Source organism: Heptranchias perlo, chromosome 17, assembly GCF_035084215.1.
Source record: "Heptranchias perlo isolate sHepPer1 chromosome 17, sHepPer1.hap1, whole genome shotgun sequence".
Classification (NCBI taxonomy): Eukaryota; Metazoa; Chordata; class Chondrichthyes; order Hexanchiformes; family Hexanchidae; genus Heptranchias; species Heptranchias perlo.
In genome coordinates this window covers 35,785,002-35,809,125 of record NC_090341.1, presented here as the reverse complement: position 1 = coordinate 35,809,125, position 24,124 = coordinate 35,785,002, and the positions used below count along the sequence as shown (strand labels likewise).

At 39.5% G+C, this 24,124-nt stretch overlaps 1 protein-coding gene across 3 annotated transcripts in view; it reads left to right on the top strand.

Annotated features, from left to right (window-relative positions):
- The window catches only part of LOC137334247 (FERM domain-containing protein 4B-like), a 261,811-nt gene that overhangs the window by 66,368 nt on the left and 171,319 nt on the right, over positions 1-24,124 (top strand). For 2 of the 3 annotated variants that reach the window (XM_067998885.1, XM_067998884.1), the window contains exon 1: positions 18,332-18,493. The exons of the other annotated variant lie outside the window; for it this stretch is intronic. In XM_067998885.1, the coding sequence (XP_067854986.1) occupies positions 18,332-18,493 (162 nt within the window). Of the gene's footprint in view, positions 1-18,331; positions 18,494-24,124 lie in introns of those variants that run through there. 3 annotated transcript variants of the gene reach the window in all.

Below are 24,124 nucleotides of genomic sequence, written 5' to 3'. Positions count from 1 at the left end.
CCCAGCACTTGATTAGTTTTACTGGCCATGGCCTTGCATGGATTGAATAGTGAGTAAACAGTGAGTGAACAACATAAGAAATAGGAGCAGGAGTAGGCCATACGGCCCCTCAAGCCTGCTCCACCATTCAATAAGATCATGGCTGATCTTGGCCTCAACTCCACTTTCCTGCCCGATCCCCATATCCCTGGATTCCCCTCGAGTCCAAAAATCTATCGATCTCAGTTTTGAATATACTCAATGCCTCAGCATCCACAGCCCTCTGAGGTAGAGAATTCCAAAGATTCACAACCCTCTGAATGAAGAAATTCCTCCTCATCTCAGTCTTAAATGGCCGATCCCTTATCCTGAGACTGTTGTTGATAATGATAATGAATAGTTGATAATGATACCCAAATATCTTATTTTTTCCACCTTTGCCAATGAGTCTCATTCCATGTATGTATATGTTTCACATTACAAACACTCACCAGGAACACAGCAAAACTAGCTTCACTCTGATAAACAATGCAAATCAAGGCTCCCAATTGGTATTACCAAATGAAAATAATCTCCACTTTACCCAGGAAGACACTCCTCAATGGGATGAAGCTGTGTTTAAAAATAACTGTCCTTAAAATGCATAATTATACTGATGCAGTTGTCAAAAGTGGCTGAGCACTGAACTGACATTTGACATTGGCGAACTCCAAAATGGTAAATAGTAATTATGGTGAGCAATAAAAATGAACTCTGAAGGGTTGTTCTTTGTAGTGTATTTTATGCTGCAAGTCCAGATATAGCATGAATAGTGACAGTATCAGGGTATGTTCATTGAATTCCACAGCAAATGACATATATTTATTGCTATTTATTTTGGCTTTCATTTTCACTACTTATGAATTAGACAAAGTCCAAAAGCAGTAATGGAATGTAATTTGTGTGTGCTTGGTACTACCATTCAGTACTTTAGTGAAGTTAAACGCCTGTTAACAACTGGCATTGTCCCACGTTTATTAACAACTTGTTAACAAAATCAAAGCTGGTGAATTCCACAGTTTTATTAGCCGATTGTTAATTATGGAGAAAAACAGACACTTTTTTTTAAATTAATAAATGGCGACCCTTAAACTAGGCACAAAATCTAAACCAAACATTTAAAAAAAGCTCCTTAATTGCTTTTGGACTTTTAATTTCTACAAAAAAAAAGATTTTCATATATTTCTTTCTTTTTTCATTGCTACTTCTGTTATGTTCATAGCAATGGTTTCAGACCAAAACATGAGGTAAAGTTTCCACTTTGGGTGCAATCGGGAAATTGCGCTCAAAATGCAGTTAGGTTACAGTTCAAATTTCTGCTAAAATTCATTAGCGTAATCACGAATTTAAAACCTTCCATGAGGCAGCGCAATCAGGCAACGTAATAGTTTCCATTTTTTTTCTTTCCATTAAAAACTATTCCTTGATGTACTCAAGAGTGGTAACCTGGTGCAGATTTGTTAATACAGTTGAAAATGGGGTTATCAGCAAAAATACGCATTTTTAATAAGGGTGTCCAGTCGTCCACCTGGTTTAAAAATCACAAAGTGACTTTAAAAAGCTATACTGAACCATTTACTCATTTCATTGGTCGGTTTCATAGTAAATTAAATATTTTTTGATGTGAAAAAACTTTTAAAACGTGCCTACCAGTGCCGAAGAAAATTAGAGCAATTTGAAGAACTTTCCCGAACCAGCGCAATCAATGGAATCTCCCAATTTCGATCTGGAGGCATGGCCAGTTTTGTGGGTAAGACCTGATTCGGGCGAATTGAATCTTGAACCAGTGTAAAAGATCTCGGAAAACACGAGCGTAAGTGGTTTTGGGCGTGACTCGTTTTAAATTCTCCAATCTTTTGCTCTGGTTCAGCCGATTCTGCCCAGATTGCGCTGATTTACTGGCATAAACTCCTTTGAAGTAACATCATTAATGTTGCCTTTAAATGCAAGCTCCCGAAAGAAATTCCATATGAAGGAAAAAGAAGCTTCCAATTAATCTAGAAGCAAAGGCTCAGATTTAAGGGCATCATTTTAATTGAGAGATTTTGGTTCTCTATTTCTTGGGCTGTTCTAGCAATCCTCTTTAGTTAGAGGTGTGAAGATTTCCCTTTATGCTGGGTTCTGTGTTAACATTTTTTTCCCCCAATGTCCCTTCGGCTTTTGTGAAGTCAGAACCTGTTAAAAATAGAAATCATGTGCCTTCAGCAGAAGGGTCCTCAGAGGTGTCAATTATGTAAATCACATACAATATGGAACCTGACACAACCTGAAATGAAGCTGACATGCACATGTGTTTCCTGCCCCCAAAAGGTACAGCGACATTTTGTTAAGAAAGTACTACGTGTAATTGACAGGAAATCATTATTTATTTATCAGTTTGAAATTACAGTAGTCTTATAACATAGTTCAACTAAGAAAAACAAAAATACATTCAAATATAATGGTTTATTTTAGCAAAGAGTGTGGTAATGGATGAACTGGTATAAGATTATAGTTTACGTTGGGAAATATATAATTTTGGGAATTGTCTTCTGGTGTGGATAATTAACAGGAAATTGGAGCAAAACAAAAATTGTTTTAAATGTATGTACAAAATGATACGTTTTATCTGGGAGGAATTTATATTTGCTTTTTCAGTAATGTTTTTTATTTCAGTAATGTTTTTTATTTAAAGATTTTCTTAACAGTCAAAATTTATCGACCATGCAAGGCAAAATGATAAAGGGAAAAGCATAATACATCAGTAATTCCAAAATGATGGTGATAGCTATGAGTACAAAACATCCAATAGTAATTGAGGTCTCCTTGGGGTTGAGTCAGCTGCAAGTCGGGCAATGGGAGATTGTAACAAAGTCCATCATCTGAAAGACTTTGTAATCTAATACCTTAGCCAGGCAGGTCCGCAGTACTCCAGTGCACTTTTGATAATTGACCAGCCAGCCTAGCTTGTTGATGAGACCTGGAAGGGTAGACCCATCACTGGAGACTAGGATTCTTCTGACTTTTTCTAACCCTGCAAGCCAATGCCATGATGTACAGAGTGGTTAAATTCCAACAGTACCTTTATACACACTTATATTTCCTTGAACCTTGCCAACCTGTACCTAAATAAGTGACACATGTCCCTTCAAGGAGAGAGTGTGCACTCCCTACAAACAGCAACTTTACTTACCTGGCTTTCTCAGTAGTTTGGTTTGGAGATTTAAACATGATGGTGGATTTCCACACATATCAGAAACCTGGCTGACCAAAATAAATTACCAATAAGGGATGTGAAATCTAATAAAAAGGTAAAATACTCACCCTCAACCCTTCTGTCCATACAAACCACCACTCCATCTCCAACCTGCCTTTTCTTGATGTGCCTCTCAGGAAATGTGTATTAGAGTAAGAAGCACACTAGCTTTACTCCTGAGAGATGGACACATCGTCCTCATTTGCAGCCAGCTATAAGAAAGCTGGGTGACAGCATTGACTAGGGTGCTGACCACCCTCCATAGAGATGACACCAGTGTTCTGCATGATTTTCTGTCCAAATGAATGGAAAAATCAAGTGGGGTCCATTACAGACATGTGATCCTCTTGCCTGATGTTCCTCTAAGGAACAGGTCATCCAATAAGCCCTAGAAATAACAGGAAAATCTGACCCTCTTGTTTCTTTCTTCAAACGGGCTTGCCTCCACTTCAAAGGAGGACAGGACTATATCTGAACAGCAGTCCTAAGATTTTCAGTTCCCTACCTTGACTACCCCTATTTATTATTGTTTGTTTCTTGCTGTGTTTCTCCAACTGTGTAATTAGTCTGCATGTAAATATTCCCAGCTATTAGTTATAGCTTGAACACAACTGTCTGACAATGTGGTATTTTCCGCTTTTCAGACCAAACAGGAGAATATGGTGGGCAATCTACAAACTCTCTGGTGCGTAATACTGCAGAAAAGGGTAATCATTTGATTTGGTACACATTACCCCATTCATATCACACATAAGGTTACAGGTTTCAGTTCATACGAGATGCAGGTCTGCTATGGAAACTGTCTTTTGGTATGAACACAAGGTCAAAGTGTTGGGAGGGTGCTCAGATAGTAACTTACACACCCCATTATCTAGTTTTTGCACATAATGTGAAAGATGAATAAACTCTTTAGACTCATCTTTGTAGGTTCCAAAAGGTAAATAGAATGATTAGTTAATCTTACCAGATTAATTGGACTGTCCATCTTCCTGAGTAGAATGAAGCAGCTTAGTAACTCAGTGGTTAAGGCCAGGCCTCCTGGGATTCTGCAGCAGGCAGGGCTTTAAACCTCTGTGGCAGGAAAATCAATATTCTGTGGCGAATCAAAATCATTTCATTCCGGACTCAGTATTTCGAAACAAGCCAACGTCACATCCATTTTTTTTTAAATACCCACACCAGAGCCAATACACCTGCCATGATATAAAATTCTGCAACATCTGTGGAATCCCGAGGTTCAGTGGATTGTTTCACAGCAATATCAACTCAGGTTGCAGATTGTGCTCAAGTGACATTTACCCACCAGGGACAAGCAACCAATCCTGAATCCAGTGATTCGGTTCTCATCTGACCCAAGTCATAACACTCAATCATGTAAGATTCATGTACACTCCGACCACCTTTGCCACCATTTAATACCCTATTTACAGTAGCAAATGGAATTCAAATTAATGTATCGTTCAGCTCCTGTGTCATTTTAAAGGCACAATTTTGTACAATCTGAATTTCTGGAAACTAATGCCATTTCAGCTAATTTGATCCTGGCACCGTGGTGCTTTGTATACCTGTGTCACATCATTTGGTGCATTTACCTACTGAAGCTACAAATTGATTCTTTTTAATTGCATACTTAATGGCTTGAGTCTCAAGTTCTGTTAAAAATTTAAAATATAAAAGGTTCCATCCAGCCAATGGCTCAGTAGATACGTGCACCATCTGATGTGCTACTGCTCCATAGAGACCAGAAGGTCCCAGGTTTAATTCTGAGGCAGTGCTGCATCACCAGCTTTCAGCCAGAGCAGCAGTGGGGACACTACAACAGGCCTCAGTATATCAGGCTAGAGAGGGGAATAAAATTAACAGGGTTCGGGTTCCTGTTGCTGATCAATGTCAGGTGGATTCTGCTGGAAAGTGCATGTCTGTGAATGCTGAATAAGGACTGAAGCATCAAGCTTAGCTGTGATCCTTCCAACGACAAAATAGCCTACCAGAATTCAGAGTCATGCACAAAGAATGGCCAGTTGGCTGAGGTACTGGAAGGTTACTAGCTCTGCCAAACCATAGAAAGATTTGCATTTATATAACGCCTTTCACATTCTCAGGATGTCCCAAAGTGCTTCACAGACAACAAATTACTTCTGAAGTTTATTCACTGTTGTTGTGTAAGTAAATATACCAACCAATTCACACATGGCAAGGTCCCACAAACAGCAATGAGATTAATGACTAGTTAATCTATTTTTAGTGGCATTGGTTGAGGGAAGAATGTTGGCGAGGACACCGGAAGAAGTCCCTACTTTTCTTCAAAAAAAGTGCTGTGGACTTTTAACACCCACCTGAACAGGCAGATGGTGCCTCAGTTTAAAGTCACATCCCCTGACAATGCAGCACTCTCTCAGTGCTGCACTGAAGTTTCAATTTAGATTATTTGCTCGGGTCCAAAAGTAGGACTTGCACTCACAACCTTCTGACTCTGAGGCAAGAGAGAGCCAAGCTGAGATGCTCCAGTATGAATCTGTATCTTGAAGGGTAGGGGAGGAGGAAAGAGAAAAGTAGAGAAAGAAACATATAATCAACTTCCCTTTTTAGTAGTAGAGATTTTGTCCAATATAGCAGTCTTTTTATCCTTATATAGTACAGTTCCTTATTTTCTCGCTTTCTCTTTTCAGCCTTGGTAGTGTCCTGCACTCTTTAGTATTGGCCCTTTACCAAGGTTTCTCAATTTAAAAGAAAGTAGTGCAGCAGCTGTCATTGCTATGTGTGGCATCACCAGTCAGCATATGGTTATGGGAGAATATACAGCAAAAGAGCTGGCTGGCTATTATAACATAGGGAGGATTATCCTTGATTTTATATCGGTTCAGCAAGATTCAAGTGAATGATAGAAGGATTTGATCTATTGAGTAATTTATTAACAGGGACACATTGGAGTGAAAATTATTCTACTTATTAGATGAGTAAGTTCAGTATGCAGAAAGTGTCAGTTCAGTTATTTATGTCGAGAGAATCAGAACAATAAATGGTGAGTTGCTACAGTTACAGCTGGTGCATACGGGCACTGAGGTAGTGGTTTGATTTTTTTTGTCTGCTGTCAATGGATTATGGAAAAGGGTGAGGGTTAGGTATGCAGAATTCCATGCCCACAAGTGTGAGCTAACAGCTGTTTATCACATAGCACTATTAGCCACATGTTGATACATACAAGTAGGAACTGTCCTCTGTGTGGTTGATCAGTGTCTGCTTGTAAGTTTTTCAGCTGTTAAAAGTAACAGATGCTGAGCCAATAAGAGATTAGAAGGCTTGGTCAAAGAGATGGGTTTTAAGAAGGATCTTCAAGGAGGAGAGGTTTAGGGAGGGAATTCCAGAGAGGGAGGGTGGAAGACAGGCAGCTGAATGCATGGCCGCCAATGTTGGGATGAAGGGTGGGGTGGGGAGTTGTATGAGAGTCAGGGGAACACAGAATTTTCTCCATCCTCTTCTGAAAATGATAACTGGCTGCCATCCATTACAAAGTGACTATCTTTTATTTGGGAACCTAGACATTGGGTGGTGGCAAACTATTCTGCGTCACAAGTCAAGTCTGCAACCTGTCCTTACCAGGTACAACATCCGCGTACACACACCCGCATTTCAGCTGGAATTTTGGATATTGATCGGGAGATCTACCACCTGGTTAAAATCAGCTAACTCAGCACAGAACAGAGTCAAATATGGGGCCATCTTCACTGAAACATCAGTACAGCATCTCATGTTCTATATAAAACTTTACTTTGTTCCTAATCATATACATGTGTAAAACTGAAAACTTCTATAAAGCATCATCTATGAAAAGGTAATGTTGTAACTGTTGTTTAACGTGTTTTTCTGCAGGCTACTGTGCTGCAATTAGGTAGGCCAGTCCCAATTCACAGTATGGCCTGTGTCTGCTGATCCCATTTATAATGCCTCTTTTGCTCTGTGGTTTTCTAATTCCATGACTGCAGTTTTGTACTCCTAGTCTTGCACACATGACCTTAGTTGTGTCCCTTCAGCACTGTCCTGCTTCATGCCAAAATGGAACTATCAGTCTTAAACACAATCAGATCACCAACACAGAGCACTCACATCAAGCCATTTTAATGCTGCGTCAACTGCTGATGCTCTTGTGGCTACTATAGGATTCTTTTACAAAGAATTAAAACATTATTCCCTTTAAATCTGTTGGAAATGGCTGAAATCTGCCAAAGTAAATGTCAGAATCGGACACGGTAAAAGAGACAATAACTTACAAGCACGTGCATCACTGAAAGTAATTGTGTCCAATAACTCTCACAAACAGCAGCAACTTCTGTAAGTTTTTGGACAGTATTGCAGATTCTACAACACACATCGATAGGCATCTTGGCAGCAAGGTTTCTAGCCTCACTTCAAAAATATTTGTAATTTTTTTTGATCAGCCAGGTGTCTGACACATGTAGAAACACATCGCCATGTTTAAGAGTCTCCAAATAAATCTACTGAGATATCCACACAGATAGTGCTTCTATTTACTCAATACACAGCAGCAGGCACATGGGAACAACACCACCTGCACGTTCCCCTCCAAGTTACACACCATCCCGACTTGGAAATATATCGCCGTTCCTTCATCGTCGCTGGGTCAAAATCCTGGAACTCCCTTCCTAACAGCACTGTGGGAGAACCTTCACCACACGGACTGCAGCGGTTCAAGAAGGCGGCTCACCACCACCTTCTCAAGGGCAATTAGGGATGGGCAATAAATGCTGGCCTCGTCAGCGACGCCCACATCCCATGAACGAATAAAAAAAACACTCTCTGTAGGGACACACTGCATTTACTTAAACTTAGAGAGCCTAGGCGAATATTGGCAGAACCAATGCTTAAGAAAACCCTAGTATGTGCAGAGATGCTCCTGGAGTTTAACCAGCTAAAACCCTGCACTGATCACTGGAAAACTCTCCATCTTATGTCAAGTTAGGACCACCTTATCTAGTCGGGCATTGACTTGCAGGGTCAAGTGGAACCAAGTGGGAAGAACCTTTGCCCCAATGATTCTACCCTTCCAAATTCCATTAGCGAAGCAGGTTGCTTAGATAATCCTCAACAGTTTCCTGCAGTACAAAAGGGGCAGGTCATGAATTAAGAATCATTTTTCAGAAGAAAATTGGAGGGACGATAAAAAAGGATAATCTGTAAAAATGCCTGTATAGTTTCTTTTGTCGTTGTTGTTGTTTTGGGCCTTGGACACCCTTTCTGGAATAGGCCACTGCAAGTCTGTTCCTATTCACACAGTCACTGAACTGCCTTGAGTTGGGGGGGAGGAGGAGAGAATGGAGGAGGGGATTTTTGATTTCTGAAAAATAAATTGCTTAGAAGTGGAGAGCTTTAGGCTTTTCCACCCCCCCCCCCCCATTTTGTGCTTATTTAAAACTTTCCACGTTGCACCATCCTTACACCATCTATTCATCTTGAATATCATTACATCTGGACAATTACACATACAACAGGCACAAGAATGAAAATGATCAAAAACCCCCTCCTCCATTCTCTCCTCCCCCCAACTCAAGGCAGTTCAGTGCGTAAATTAACATTTTTACAGCTTATATTTATAATCTGCTGAAGGGAATGGTCCAAACTGAGTTGCAATTCCACAGCAGTCGCACCACTAAGCTGGCCACATTGGGCCCAATCCAAAACTCTGTGGATGCAGGGGATTATAAAAAGGCTGTGCATAAATGTGGGGTTTTTTGTCATATACCCATTTTCAATTTTTATCGTAACGGGCAGCTAGCTACCTCTGTAATTGGACAGTCTGGTTAAATAATGAACAGGTTGCCGCCCAAGGTGATGATTGGTGGTCCTCCACCACCTTACCTAAGTAACTGTTTCACCTGTGAGCGTTGGCTGTGGGGATGAGTAAACTATCTGACTGGGAAGCTGTCACAGTTGAGCCTAATCCTGGCCTCACCCATTCTGCACATCTATGCATGTTCCAAGTTTGTAAAAAAGACCCAATTTGCCCCATTTAAAATGGACTTTTGATCTGTTTAAATAGGCAGCCTCCACGCAAATGGAACAAAATATGGTACGAGTTAATAAGCTACGATTAGCAGGCTGGTGTATTTATACAGTACATAGTTACTGTGGCAGTTCATGACTAAAGTCTGCTGCTGTTCGCTTCATATTGCACTTCTGCCCCAGGTGTGAGTCCTAATACCTTAATCCAGGCTCAGCGTCTGAATCCACAATTCAAAGATTCATCCAAAGTGCCGCAATATCATTGCTGCCATTCAGCATTGCATCTCGAAAAGCTCATACCGCTTCCTTCTTATTTTGCACATATGGAAATGCGAATACTGATATCAGAATATCAAGTGCAAAAGGGTTAATTTAGCAGCAAATCTGGTCATTCATTTACAGCGTACTCCCTCCAACTCAGCCCTGGGGTGTGTTTATTTGACGCTGGTATGGATTCAGAGTGCAGATATCACACCATCTGCGCTACCAGCTGGAGGTCACATTTTGGCAGACATTGAGTTCACTGACTTCCAACCGGCAATATAATGAGCTATTCATCTACCCAAACACAGAGTAAAACCTGGTGTTACATGGGATATGCACAGCTTTTCATTTCTATAAAGGAAATTCCATAAAATTGGGTTTTACTTTACAAGAAAAATAAAGTAAGAATTGAAAAGGTCGATCAGATGGACAGTATGTATATGTGGGCTTAGCTGTATGCATAGTTTTTACAATTGAATATTAGTTTTTACAATTGAATATTAATTTATTATCTAAACAAAGTGATTCAAGAGAAAAACAAAAACTAACCATTTACTCACATCAGTTATGATTTAAAGGAAAAAGAAAAACCTACACTAAGTACTTTCTGCTCTAAGTACATCCCCAATGTCTATGTGAAAATAACAAATATTTGTTACCTTTTAAAAAAAACCTTGAGATTTGCTTCCCAAGGGAGACCTGCTATTTTGGATTTCCTGCCTTTCAGAGTTACTCTGTTGATGTCACCATTTGCTTATGTCTCAAAGCAGCTGGATTCATTTCAATTCAAACAACAACTGTGAACCAGCCTGGGAGCCACCCAAATTCCAGGTAAACATGCTACCAGCTGCCCACGACTGCACACGCCGACAGTTGGGTCTTTTTCTGTTATCAGGCAACTTGGAATCAGTTCAAACCCAGTCTTAAGTATTGGCCCCCACTGAGGTGAATAAAGTCACTGCAGGACAGAGGCGACTGCTCCCAGTCAATTATGTCATTTGATGGTCTCTGGAGGGAAGTAAAGCTAAAATATCAAGTCTCTATTGAACAGTAATTTTTTTTAAATAACGATGAATATATTTTATTCAAATAGACATGAAGGGGTAGGTGAGTACTTTGAACAGAAAATACTTCCTTAGATTCCTTCCCCTTTAATGATCACACCGTGTAACTTAATAGAGCCAACTTAAAATCCCTCAAAAATACTAAATTCCGACAACAATTGAAAGTTGGGAATAAACAGAAAATCTCCAAACCAAAAGCAAATCTCTGCAGGGTTGTCCACTGGTAAAGTGAACTATCTCAATTTACTCATGCCTGCGTCGGTCCCAATTGCAAGGTCTTTCAGAATCTAAAACAAATCACTATCTCCACAGCGAGAGATCCCAGAATCAATAATAGTAGGAGACTTCAGTCAGCTTTGATTGCAAACACATCCTTAAATTATTGGGCAATTGAAGTGAATAATCATGTTGTATCAGTAGGCATCAAAAGCATTAAAAGCACCCAGTGGATGTTCAGCAATCACAAGAATGTTGAACAGCAGCAGCTTTGGTGAAATACAGCAAGCATGACTCGGACAGGTGACTGCAGAAGAAAAATACTTTGTTTCTACATTTGACTGCTGAGAATAAGCTTTACACCTAATTTCTCACTAGTCCCTTTAATTGCAAGCACTAGAAATTACTTTTTTCAATTAATTGACACTTATTCAATAACTATTCACATCATTTGCATTTTTCTTACCAATCCAGTTGACTAATTTGAAAAAAATATATATTTTAATATGAAGTCATTTGCTGAACAATTTGCGATTTGTCTTTCTTTGCCATAGTCAAATAAAGCAATCTCACTTCAGAATTAGGAATGACTCAAAAATACCATTCTATAGAGACCAGAATAAATCCCAAAATGCATATATAAATCTATCAAACATATTACAATAAACCATTTCAATTCAATAAGAAACCATCCATCCAAAGAATAACAAACTCCAATATGCAGCACGACACATCTGAATGAGATTTTTTGTGTGGTAAGAGAATTAATTCTGAAATGGAGAAGCACTTCTGATGCACTTCTGTAAAGAGGGCCTCAGATCACTGTTTCTTTGGCATCACCCCTTTGAAATAACCTGAGATTTTCCATATTAAACTCATTACAAAGATCATAGCTTAACTTATTACTATTCATGTTCCCTGTGCTGTTCTTCTGCTAATTGACCAGCTGTTCATTTACAGCATTTTCTAAGAAGTCATTCATGAGATGTGGCCGTCGCTGGCAAGGCTAGCATTTATTACCCATCCCTAATTGCCCTCGAGAAGGTGGTGGTGAACCACAGTGCTGATAGGAAGGGAGTTCCAGGATTTTGACCCAGCGACAATGAAGGAACGGCGATATATTTCCAAGTCGGGATGGTGTGTGACTTGGAGGGGAACGTGCAGGTGGTGTTGTTCCCATGTGCCTGCTGCCCTTGTCCTTCTAGGTGGTAGAGGTCGCGGGTTTGGGAGGTGCTGTCGAAGAAGCCTTGGCGAGTTGCTGCTATTGTTCCATATTGCTTACTATTTTCCAACTCAGCGCCATGTGCAAATAAGGAAGCTTAGAGTGAGACTTCTACAATAGAGAAATGGAGCATTACACTGGTAGCTGAAATTCTACAAACTTGGTAGGAACGCATACGCCCCGATATTAATAGGGAGCCGTGGATGGTGTCAGAGGAGGCCAAAATCGGCTGAAGGAGGACGGGGCCGTTAAGATCGGCAGGGCCTTATTAACATATCGTAGGTTCTCCTCCCGCCCGACAGCCAGCCAAATGGACAGCAGACGGGAGGGAAAACTAGCAGCAGGAGGCCGCAGCTGGGGACCCTTGGGGACTATCCCCGGTACTGCGAAGGGAGCATCAGCTCCGGGCGACGATCAGGAGGGCTGCTGGCTGCTAAAAGAATCATTTACCCTGGAGAGCCAGCAACTCATGCCTTGGATTATCTGCTGGGCCTCCCCCTCACTTACTATTAAATTTAAGCCGTGGTGCCAATGATATCATCAGGCCCCTGCCTGCCTTTTACGGGAGCCTCGTCCATGGTCTGATTTCTGCACTTTAAAATTTAAAGGAGTGGGAATGGGGTTGGGTTGCCTGATGCTGATATTTTAACACACCCCCACTATCCTTTCCCACCTGTCTAGGGGGAGTTTAAAATTGAGGCCATGAAATGCTTCTGATGTTTACCTCTTTTTACTTGATGCCTTAACTGCTACAAAAGTTAAAAACTGCAACTGCACTTGGCAGGTACAATATGGAATAGGGAGAAAGCCAAGAGTCTGTACAATATGTGGTGACAGGAACATTGACAGTCCCATACACAATGGAAGATACCACCGCATGGATTAAATCTCTTCTTTTCCACTTCTTGGGGATACTTTAAGATTTTATTGTTCTAAAAAAAATCTTGTGTTTCCTCAATGGTTTACTGAATAAAACCTGGGTAGAAAATGTTTGTATGTCAATGTCAGGTGAGGAACGGATTGGGCAGCTTTGTAATCTCTCCCCATCATGATCAAATAGTCTGCCAAGACCTGCTGCAAAGTTTACACATGAAGAATGGCCATCTCAGTGAAATACCAGGAAGCTGCTGGTACTGTACCGCAGCGATTAGGAGGCTTCCATTGACTTCAAAGGAAAGGAAAATCGGGGAGGAGTGGGGAGTATATAATGGGTGGCCAAACTGCAACTGGCCGTTTTAAATCCCTGCCAAAGTTAAAAGTTCCAACAAGCATCTTCAAGAGAGGAGGAAAGAAAATGGAGAGAATTCAGAAAAAATATTCACTGCACGTTATATTGACGCCTGTTAATTGATTAAAGAGATATGATTTTGACACAGAGTGCACCAATGTTAGAACATTGACCTACTGGCAATTGGATCACCAGGACTGAGTGTGCAGGAATCAGGGACTGGAACCAAAAGGAGCTGTGGGTTGGAAATGTGGTCCTAACACGATAGCATTGATTCTCCAACCTGCATTCTTTTAACCACAACTCTCCACTGGCAGCGCAGGATCAGCGAATTCATTGGAATGAGAATCAGATACAGGGCTAAGAACAAGTGGCAGCCAGGATGAAAAACAAAAATTAATGGCATGTAAGAATGCAGGAAGGAAATAAGGGATGAAAAAAGTAGGTATTATGGGATTAGGAACAGAGAGCAGGTGGAAGATTCAAACTGATGCACTGTGAGTGGGAGTGTGTGGCCAATAAGTTAGCACGACCAACAACAGGAGCTTAGCCCTTCGTAAAAAGGGTCAGGGGTTAGAATTGGAGGTGGGGCAAGAGCACGGCTTACTTCTACCAGAGTTGAGTTTAATGCTCCTGTGTTGAGCCTGTTCATTCTACCTTTCAAGGTTTTCTGTGGCTTTGAGAAGGCATGATTTTTTTGTAAGTGAAGTGAAAGGAATTATTAAACATAGGGGACAAAATTCCTAATGCTGGTCAGTTTTGCAAAAGAGTCAGTTTGAGTACAAAATAGAATTTCCCATTTTGTGCTCAGGCCAACTTTTTAGTAAAATTGACAGGAGAATTTCATCCTCCTATTTATAGCAACAGGGGGGGAAAAAAATCACAGCATGAAATAATAGATGGTTTTAGAGTTAATTGTAGACAGTATAAATTTCCACTGACCCAAGGCTTCAATAATGAACACTACACAGCATTGAACCACAGACATTTATTCCAAACAATTCACTCAGAACAAAGGAATAGGTATAATATTCTGTGTTTTTAAAAAGGGTCTTACTTGGCTTTTTAAACATGCAATTTACAGACATAGCATCTCACATACATGTAAAACTAAATTATATACAGATCGCATGTGTATTCACACAATGAGACACTGTGGTATGTTTTCCATCCACTGTCCATAATCGAAGACAACGTTGTAGAACTTTTAGATTCAGAGTAAAGCACTCTCTGCCACAGCCAAACAATTTGGCCTAATTTGAGCCTCAGTAGAGCACCCTCTATTGCACCTGAGAGACATTTATTTCCCCACACCAGCTATCCTTGTTGCCGAAAAGTAAAATTCTCGATTTAGTGCCATTTAGTGTTACCTGAATTACTAGGGGACTATTTTCTGCTGACCTTTAATGGCAATGACACAGAGATGAACAATAAAATTGGCAGGAAATGAGGAGATACGGTAAGTATGAATGGGGCAGTTTTTTTTTAAATCAGCTTTGACACTGCTCCTAGTTTTCCACCCTTTAAAAAAGGTTGAGTGAAACATTTAAGATTTCTCACAGAATTATTCTGAACAGCCTGGAAGCTAATTAAGGCCTGGTTAGTTGCCTAATAGAAACTTGTGCTTTTTTCTGCTGATCGATATGAATATGGCCAGTCCACACTGTGCTCACCTGATGAGCTGGAGCTGTTTCAATGACAGGCTGCCAAGAGGCTGAAGTAAAAGTGATAATACTAAATGAATATTCAGGGACAGAGGCACTGTCACACAAAGAAGTGAGAGGAAGCATGCCTACAGCAGGTGGATAAAATAGAAAGCTTCTATCTGGTTCCAATAATTATGTAGGTATACAGTAGAACTTCTTTAAGCTGGCCTGGCACAATAGCTTAGTACCAACTTAGCCCAAGCATTCCTATGATCTGAGATGGGCACATGAATCTCAGAGTTTTGTGTTATATTTACAATCCATTTTAAAATGAGAAGATTTTAAATACAGGACTGGATTAGCAGAGAGAGACCAACAGCTGATTAGGGACGCATTTGCTCCTTCACTATTGTGATATTCAAACAGTAACTCTGCTTCCCAATTTTAATTCCTGTCTAACTGTAATTACTTATGGGCCAAATATAGAAGGCTTATTGCTGTAACTATCGTTAGATGGCAATTAAATATTTTCTCATCATTAATGAGAGCAACAAATAATGGGTCATTATTTGTTGCTCTCGTTAATGATGAGAAAACGTTTAGGTTTTAAATTTTTGTGTGTGGCAAGTTGCTGAAAGTGCGAGCTGGTAACATCACAGCGAGGGAAACAGGGCAAGCAACTGTGTATCTCCTCAACCAATCAGTTTGAAGGATTGTGAAATTAACAGCGCAAGGAAGTGTAAATTAGAGTGGGTGAATTCAAATTCAAATCAGGTACAGAAAGAGAAATAAAGAGAGGGAAAGAAAGATTGGATTGAGGAAGAGAAAAAAAAGAGACAGAAAGGAAAAGTTTTTTAAAAATTTAAAATCTCCAACAACAATTAAAACCTGAAGGAACGAGGCACCATACTTATCATAGTTAATTTACAGTGCCAGATAGGTTGATTGACAGTCATTAACACTTATCACATTGTTAAAAGGGTACTTAGACTGGAATGGACAAAACTTAACTTTCTGTGGCGAGTTTAGTTTGTATCTACTGCGCAAATACAGGAACTTCATGCCATTCAATGCATTTCAATGGTGAGGCAGATAGCGAGATGCCGTTTTTGCGAAGCTAACGGCAGACTGGTGCATCTCAGACAGCAACTTTTGGATATCCACGTTTAACCGCACATCTGCCCCGCGCCTGAAGTTGCTATAACATTTGCGCATAAATAACAGAGAGCGCTATTAGCCTCACCATTATTTTGACAGCTGAATCTGGACCAATGATTCCTTTGAGACTTAACATGAAGATTAACGCACAGATAAAAGTAATATAAAATATAGGTACAATATATGGAGACAATACTGAGTTGAGAAAAACAAGTTGTATTACCTCTTTAGCTGTAGAGATGTAAATACATCTAAACTGTTTAAGAAAAAGATGAACTTTACAATTTTGCTGGTCTGCTCAATTTCCTAGGTTTCCTACTCTCCACAGCTGAATTAGTGGCCTTGCCTGTTACTTAACCAGTTGTGGGACTGTTGGGCTATTTGAGAGCAAAATGAAGATTATTTGAAGTGAGTCCTGATTGGGCAGCTTTCTAGAGTTTAAATCATACAGAAGGAAGTCAACCAACAGAAAATGGTCATCAGTGCATTTCACACCATTGGCTTTTAGGTGAAAAGTGGGGAGATGAACATCCGTTTTCTAAAAGTGGGAAACCTCCCTCTTGGTGACACAAAACAAACCGAGTATTCAGTATCTAATGACAAACTAGAAGAGAAAAAAATCCAATTTAATTGTAAGCTGGATTCAATTCTTTAAGAATGACTGCATTCTATGGTGAAACGTTTAGGTGAAGGTTATTTTACACACACAGTATTAAAGTCAGTAATAATTCCCTTGCTTTGAGAACATTGTGTTTAACTGAATGACATTTTGTCAACACAGACAATTTTCTGGACAGTGCATCAAGAAACACTGATTGGCAGCACCATCTGTGCCCAGACCACAGCACATTTGAAAAGAAAGGCACTAGTTACATTTTGAAGCATGGTGGATTCATTCATATTAGATGTCGTCAATCACAGTGATTTAATACAGCTCCTAACAGACCTGCAGTCAAATGCTCTTTTAAAAAAAATGACTCTGCCATTAGTAAAAGGTGGATAATACCAACCTGATTTTTTTTTAAAACTATAGTTGGTTAGCTAGCAGCTGAGTTCTCTGTTCTGGGTGGAGTTTGCAGTTCTGCTATGGGAGGGGTTGAACGTTTCAAATCTGGTTGGTTTTCGGAAAAAATCTCATTTCCATCCCAAGATTTCCAAAATAGATTTACAGCTAAGAGAAGGCTTCAAGCCAAGGGCAATGCACATTCTGTTAAAAGATCTCTGTGTAGCTTTCTTCAGGAAAACACGGAGTGGTGACATGGGGAACGGTTTATTATTTTTTTCCAGTCAGCTCAGGAAATTCAAGTCCGGAGAGAGGAGAGAAAAAGATTAATTACCCTTTTAACTATTAACTACCAGCTCCTGCCCAAAAGCATGATGGGGTCTGACAGCAATTAACCTCTGAACTATGCAATAGATTTAGGATATTAAGTATTTAAGTACAGAACACTGCAGTGCAGACACTAACTGGCTACTGTGGTAGGAGAGTCTCTCGCATGTGCTGTGCTTTAGTTGCTGCTTGTCTAGATGCAAATGAATGGATGCTGCAACTAGCTTTCAAAACTAACACAAAGTATCACTTCTTAGGTCCCTCAGTAATTAATCTGGAAGAACACACAGTTCAGTTCCAGTTTTGAGACAGTCACTGCTAACCTTGAAGCTGCATTACATATATTTCAGAATTTTTTCTTCTGTGGGGCTGCATTGAATATTTTGAAACAAATTGTCAGAAGTGATCTAAAGTGATTGTCAAAAAATATCTGCCTACTTTATGTATGTCTGTCAGAGAGATAGCAAGCCACTATTAAGATTGAAAATCGCATAATAAATTTTCCTTTGAAGTCAGTTTTGCTTCAGCTTTATTCAGATCATGATTTTTTTGTCAGCAGGCAGGAAATTAGGAAAGGAGCAGAGCATTCAATTACAGAATTTACTGGCAGTCGGTGAGGTTATAATAGAGTTTTGTCTGAGTTGTTAGGTTAGGACTGAACGGTGTAGGAGTTTCTCATCGGGGCTCTGCCACGAAAGCCATTGGCCTGGCTTCAAGCAGCACTGGGGCATGCCTTGGAGTCTGCCCAGGAAGTGCACTGAAAGGAGAGTTTGTTTAGAATCTGACCTGGTTCTTTATATCTCCCTGCCCTTCGCATAGTGCATGAGGAAAAGCTGATGTAACCCTGCAGCTGGACGAACTAACAGTTTCCTCAACCTAGTTATAGTTTACTAACTGTCTCTAATTTTGAAAGAGGATTTTTTCTTTTTAAAATGGCTTCAGCTTTCATGTGTGGAATGGAAGATCTGCTGTTTAGTGGCAGCCGGTTTGTATGGAACTTGACAATCACAACTTTGAGGAGGTGGTATACTGAGAGGCTGAGGGCTTGTCAGCAAATGCTAAGGACGTGGTGTGGACTGCATGATGTTTACCAGGTAAAATAATAGCCTACATTCTAGTGCTAAGTAAACATGTAATCAATCAGATTGTTAATAAGACTTGTTGCCTCCTGCATGGATTTTCTTCTAAAATAACTTTTGTCTTTTAAAAAAAATGCAATGGTTTTACACAATGTGCTTGCTAAGAAAGTTGTGTTGTTATTTCAAGTGGTATTACAACCATTGATTATATATTATTTGATTGAAACAAGTAATTTGGTTTTATCTTTCAAAGATTAAAGATTAATCATAATTAAGAGGTCATCCATTCAGCTGCTACATAAAAGCTTTACATTAAAATGCTGAGGAAATAATGAAAACTGAGATTGAAATAATTGAGGGAAGACAGCTATATCCAGGAGACTTAAAAATAGGACTAACTATACTTAGATCTTCTGAAACCTTTGAACTAAAAGCTGAACTGCACCAGGAATTAAGTGTAAATATAAATTATCTTGTACTTTAACTACAGCTGAACTTAAATATGGATCATGTTTACAGGAGGTCCAAACCTGTTAAATAATACCCCGATTAAGTGCTTTCAGTTATGTGCATTTTGCTTATGGACTGTACAAGTTGTAAGATAATAAAAAGACATACTGATTAGAAGAACGCTTATCAAATGTTTTTCAGGTTGCACAAACGTGCTCTCGGTCACGACTGACGCGTGGGATGGGAGTTGGAAATTACTTTGTTATTGTTATAGTATTGTTAAAATTCCAGTTTTATAGGTTGCTACAGTAGTACAGCATCAGGTATTCACCACATAAAGGGGGAAGAGGGATAAAAGAAATTGGCTAGCAAGTCACCCGGTCCGCTTTAACGCACCTCTTAGCAACTGATTAAATAGTGGCACTGGCAGAGACCGAGAGCAGGTTACCTATTACACCTTCTTGGCTGGGGAATGATGTGCAACCCATGGAGATCCAAGTAGAGGGAAAGAAATTAAACAACTTACAAAAATGTGGATAAAAAAGCATCCAGTGTATGATTTTTGATTTGCCCAATAAACCAGAACCTTTACAACTAGTTACATTATTTTGTTTCCATAGTCTTCCCTCATCTCCTGAAGGGAGTGACTCCTCCTGGGGGAAAAGTCCCGTGGGGCCCATCACCTTGTCATACCAAGAGCCCATTCTTCATGTGTGACTTTTGACAATTAACGTAGGCAGGCTATTTTATGTTGGGGGGCAAAAATCACACCCATATCAATCTTGTTCTTATCCAACATCCACACATGCACTTTCCAGCATGGGCCACTGGATAGTGATCAGGAGCATGAACCCTGAAATTCTCTCACCTCCCTAGGAGTAGTTTATCTGCATTGCCACTCTGGCTGAGGTCAGTTAACAGAGCACAGACTGGAATTTGAACCTGAGACTTCCTGATCTGTATGCCTCAGAATTACACTGGGTGATGCACTAGCCATCATGTGAGCTGAACTGTCATATTAATCTGGAGTAAATGGCATTATGTGTATTTCTCCATGTAGGTATGACATCTTGTTAGAGAACTTTTTAAAGGGCAGGTGGCTGATACGTTCTGTCAAGCAAAGCTGTCTGGTGCTACAAAGAAATCTTATTAACTCAGTGCCAAATTCGTCTCAGAGTTTGGTTAATAATTTTTACATCATTTGTACTTTGACATAATGTGATTTTTATGCTGGCACTTATTTATATACCTACTTTGTGTATGGCCAGATTTCTACATGTCAATTAACAAAAAGTGGATTCACAGACTAAAAGACAAATCCCAGCAATACCGCATTACATCTAAATGATAATCCTCAATAAACAGTATGAGTTTCCTCAGCCATATTTTATAATTATGAAAGACAGCACAGTTTTGTTCAGGACGAATGTTAAAAAAAGACATTTGCATGGAAGCATACCACATAATCCCCAGAGAAATGGAAAGAAGAGCTGGGCAAGTTAAACAATAGCTCTAGTAGCCAGGTGCTTTCCAAGTCACACCAGGTCTATTTACAATGAAGGGACCTTCACACTTCCCTATTCTATATTAATGATACAAAATCTTTGGCAACTCCAGGCTCAATATGTATAAACTGCAGCCTCTTAATGCTGTTCAATTCTCTGATGCAGTATAAGCACTGCCTGCTTGTAGAATATAAAATGACACTACCAGTTCATATGTTTACCTCCTTTTGTTTTTTTAAGCTCAATTTTTCACTCATCTATTCGCTCTTGTTCATGAGGGTGGCAATTTATTTTGCAATATGGTTCTGTAAGTTGAGGTGGCCTTCTGGTACCTCTCCTGTTCTTATGTGGGGCTGTCTTTGAGTGTTGGTTGACTATTGGAATTTGAGGCTATCAAAATCAAGCTCAATGCTGTCGTCACAACATCCACACAGATGCAGCTTACAAAAGGGGTCACTGGATGGCAATCAGAACCAGGAACCCTGGCTGATCTTTCTCTTCCCTAACCTGAGCCCTGAAGCCAGTTGTAGTGAGCCCCCCTCCCTTCACCCATCCCCTCTGCTGCTGTCATGGCTGATATCAGTTGTCTGAGCATAGGCAAGTGAAGAATCTGTCTATTTGGCTCAGTACCACACCATACAATGCAGTTATTGACAGAGCCATGAGGAAGTGCTTGGCAAGTCTTCAACAAAAGTTAATTGTTTTACATTATCTATGATATTCTATTTCACTGCTATTTTTATACCTAATACTAAAACTCAAGAGAGACACAAACTCCTCAAATTGTGCTTTGAGATTTAAAAAGAAAATACCTTTCCTTTTAATGTTCAAAATGGTACATATAGAAACTGTTTATAAATCATATTCTTATTTTAGACCTAAAAACTATAAATACAATTTCAAGGATTTGAATAGTATAGTGTATTTTCTAATAATCTTCAGTATTTCTCCTTGTGATTAAGTAGCAGATGCAAAAGTATAGTGAATTCATTATAGCAATTTCTATTTTGTTTTTGCATTGTAAAACATAAGGAAATGTTCAAAGGTTTTTATTTTTCTGGGTATATTTTAGCATTTTTCTTTATAATATTCTCTATATGTGAGTATTTACTTGCTACAATCCCTAGGTACACATGATATTTCAACTACCAGGGTTTCCCCATGATTTACAAACTTGTTATTGCCACATGAACTGACAGAAAGGAATCATTGATGATATCTACAGCTCCTTTCATTACGCTCTCAAAATATAAATATCTGTGGCTTGCTACTTCCGTTCTACTGGGTTTTGAAGACCAGTTAGACCTTGACAGAGGCAGTCGGTAACAGTCATTTCCTCTTAAACTGGATTCCAAAAAGGAAAAAGGGAATTTGCTTCCTTCCTTGCACCCCAAAATAAAAATTTAAATTATATACAAAATATTCTGCAAACAATCCCAATGTTTTTCTGTTAACAAATTCAATTTTAGTGTTATTAATCCAGCAAAAAAAACTATTTTGTAGGTTGACATATGCAAAAAGAGCAAGCAGAATGATCATTCAGTACTACGGAAAAAAATAACTTTCACTACTGATGTGTCCTTTAAAACTAATAGAATCCCTAGTAGTGGGAAATTTTGTGCAGTAATCAGTGAGAAGCTATGTATGTTAATCAGTGTCATTGTAAGACATATAGTATATGTTTTAATTTAAAGCACAGGGTCCCTCTGGACCATTCACTGATTTTTGAATACTAATAAATATTTTGATTAATAAATGAAATCACTATCACTTTAACAGTCCTACAAAGTGGGGTTGTAACAGATTGTCCTGAAAGAGAACAATAGACAATATTCAGGAGAACAGTCTTTATTCCACCAACAAAATATAAATTGGCACCAGTCTGATGGAACATAACTGTCTTTTCCAGTTCAGTACATTTCTAAATGCCTAAATACAGTTTAAAAATCCACACAACCTTTCATCCCCAGGAAACTTGTTTGACTGCATTTTTCTCACTCCTGCATATTGTGTAGTGGATTTTTCAAACGGACAGATATATGTTTATTTTATCCTAAGGGAATAATAACTGCATCTGTTGTGTTAATCAAATGGAATTTCCTGTTTATTCTGTAGGATAAGAGTTCATTAGTTTTCTAATGGTTTAGGTCAGCATTATCTGTTTTTTGTTTTTGCGTGACTGCAGCATCAGGATCTTCGTGTTGTTCTTATTAATCCAATACATATACTTGGCACATGAGGCTCTAAGGCACACATGTAACTGATTAGCAGACCTTCAGACAGGATTCTTTGATGTGCTGTCTTGCTGCATTAAACACAGCGTGGATGCTGAATGTTGTCAGTGTTTGAAAGGAATCAATGCGTCACACTAAAATAAATGCAGCTAGTCAATCCAATCTTTTGGATTAGAATTTATGAAACTGTGTTAGTTCAGCTTGGTCAAAATCCTCAGTGTCCATTTATATTCTCAATAAAGGTTCAGCTCCATTTGCACGACAGCTGTAAATTTGCACTGGCCATGCGTAGATTCCAGTAAAATTCCCATGTAAATGGAATGGAGCTTTTACTTAAAACTGAGATCAGAGCAATTTGCTCCTACCTCAAGATACCAGATTTAAAGCTGCCATATCCACCATTTTGATTTTTCTTTATAATGTAAACCAATTTTTTTTTATTCACTCATGGGATGTGGGCGTCGCTGGCAAGGCCAGCATTTATTGCCCATCCAATTGCCCTTGAGAAGGTGGTGGTGAGCCGCCTTCTTGAACCACTGCAGTCCGTGTGGTGAAAGGCCTCCCACAGTACCTTTAGGTAGGGAGTTCCAGGATTTTGACCCAGCGACGATGAAGGAACGGCGATATATTTCCAAGTCAGGATGGTGTTTTACTTGGAGGGGAACATGTAGGTGGTGGTGTTCCCATTGAACAATGATTTCATGCTAAGATTTACACCCCAACACCATTTTGGTGATCGCATTGCTGTACTTGTTTAAAAATGCAATATATTGAAATACATTGGATTAACTGTACACAGTGTGCATAATGTAGGAATTCATGGCATACTGTAGTAATTAGTGAGTTTCACCGAGTAACATGGATTGTAGACAACCCTGGAGACTGACTCCAGGAAGTGGCATTGGTGTTGGTGTGTACTGCTGTATCACCAGAATTTTGGGAGGTTACCCAATTCAGGTGCAGTGTGCAGATCCTTAGTGTACAAGTTATGTGAGGAGTGTCGTTAACATGTCAGCTACTTACTGGCAGTAATTACTGTATTTTGAAAGCAAACCATAATCATGGGGCTGATGTCACTGTGATTTACAATCTGGGGTTTGACTTTTCAGTGCCTTTTTAACACAACCATTAATAGTTTACAGAATCAGCTTTGGGTGAAATCAATATGGAACCAGATTCATCCAGGATTCACCTGCACTGGGAGACAATGTAAAATAATCACTTTGGTGAAATCGAGGAGCAGGTTCCAGCGTTCGCACATGTGCAGTGAAACGCGGAAATCCGGAACTTACTCCTCCTGGTTCACCGGCGATATGACAGCTTCGAATTAAGGGTATATCGCTGGCTGCATCAGTGAAATCACTGAAAAAGCGCCAACTTGCTCATCTGCCCAGCTGGAAAGTAACTAATATCGCCACAAAACAGGTACCTGGAATTAACTGAGTTTTAATGACTAC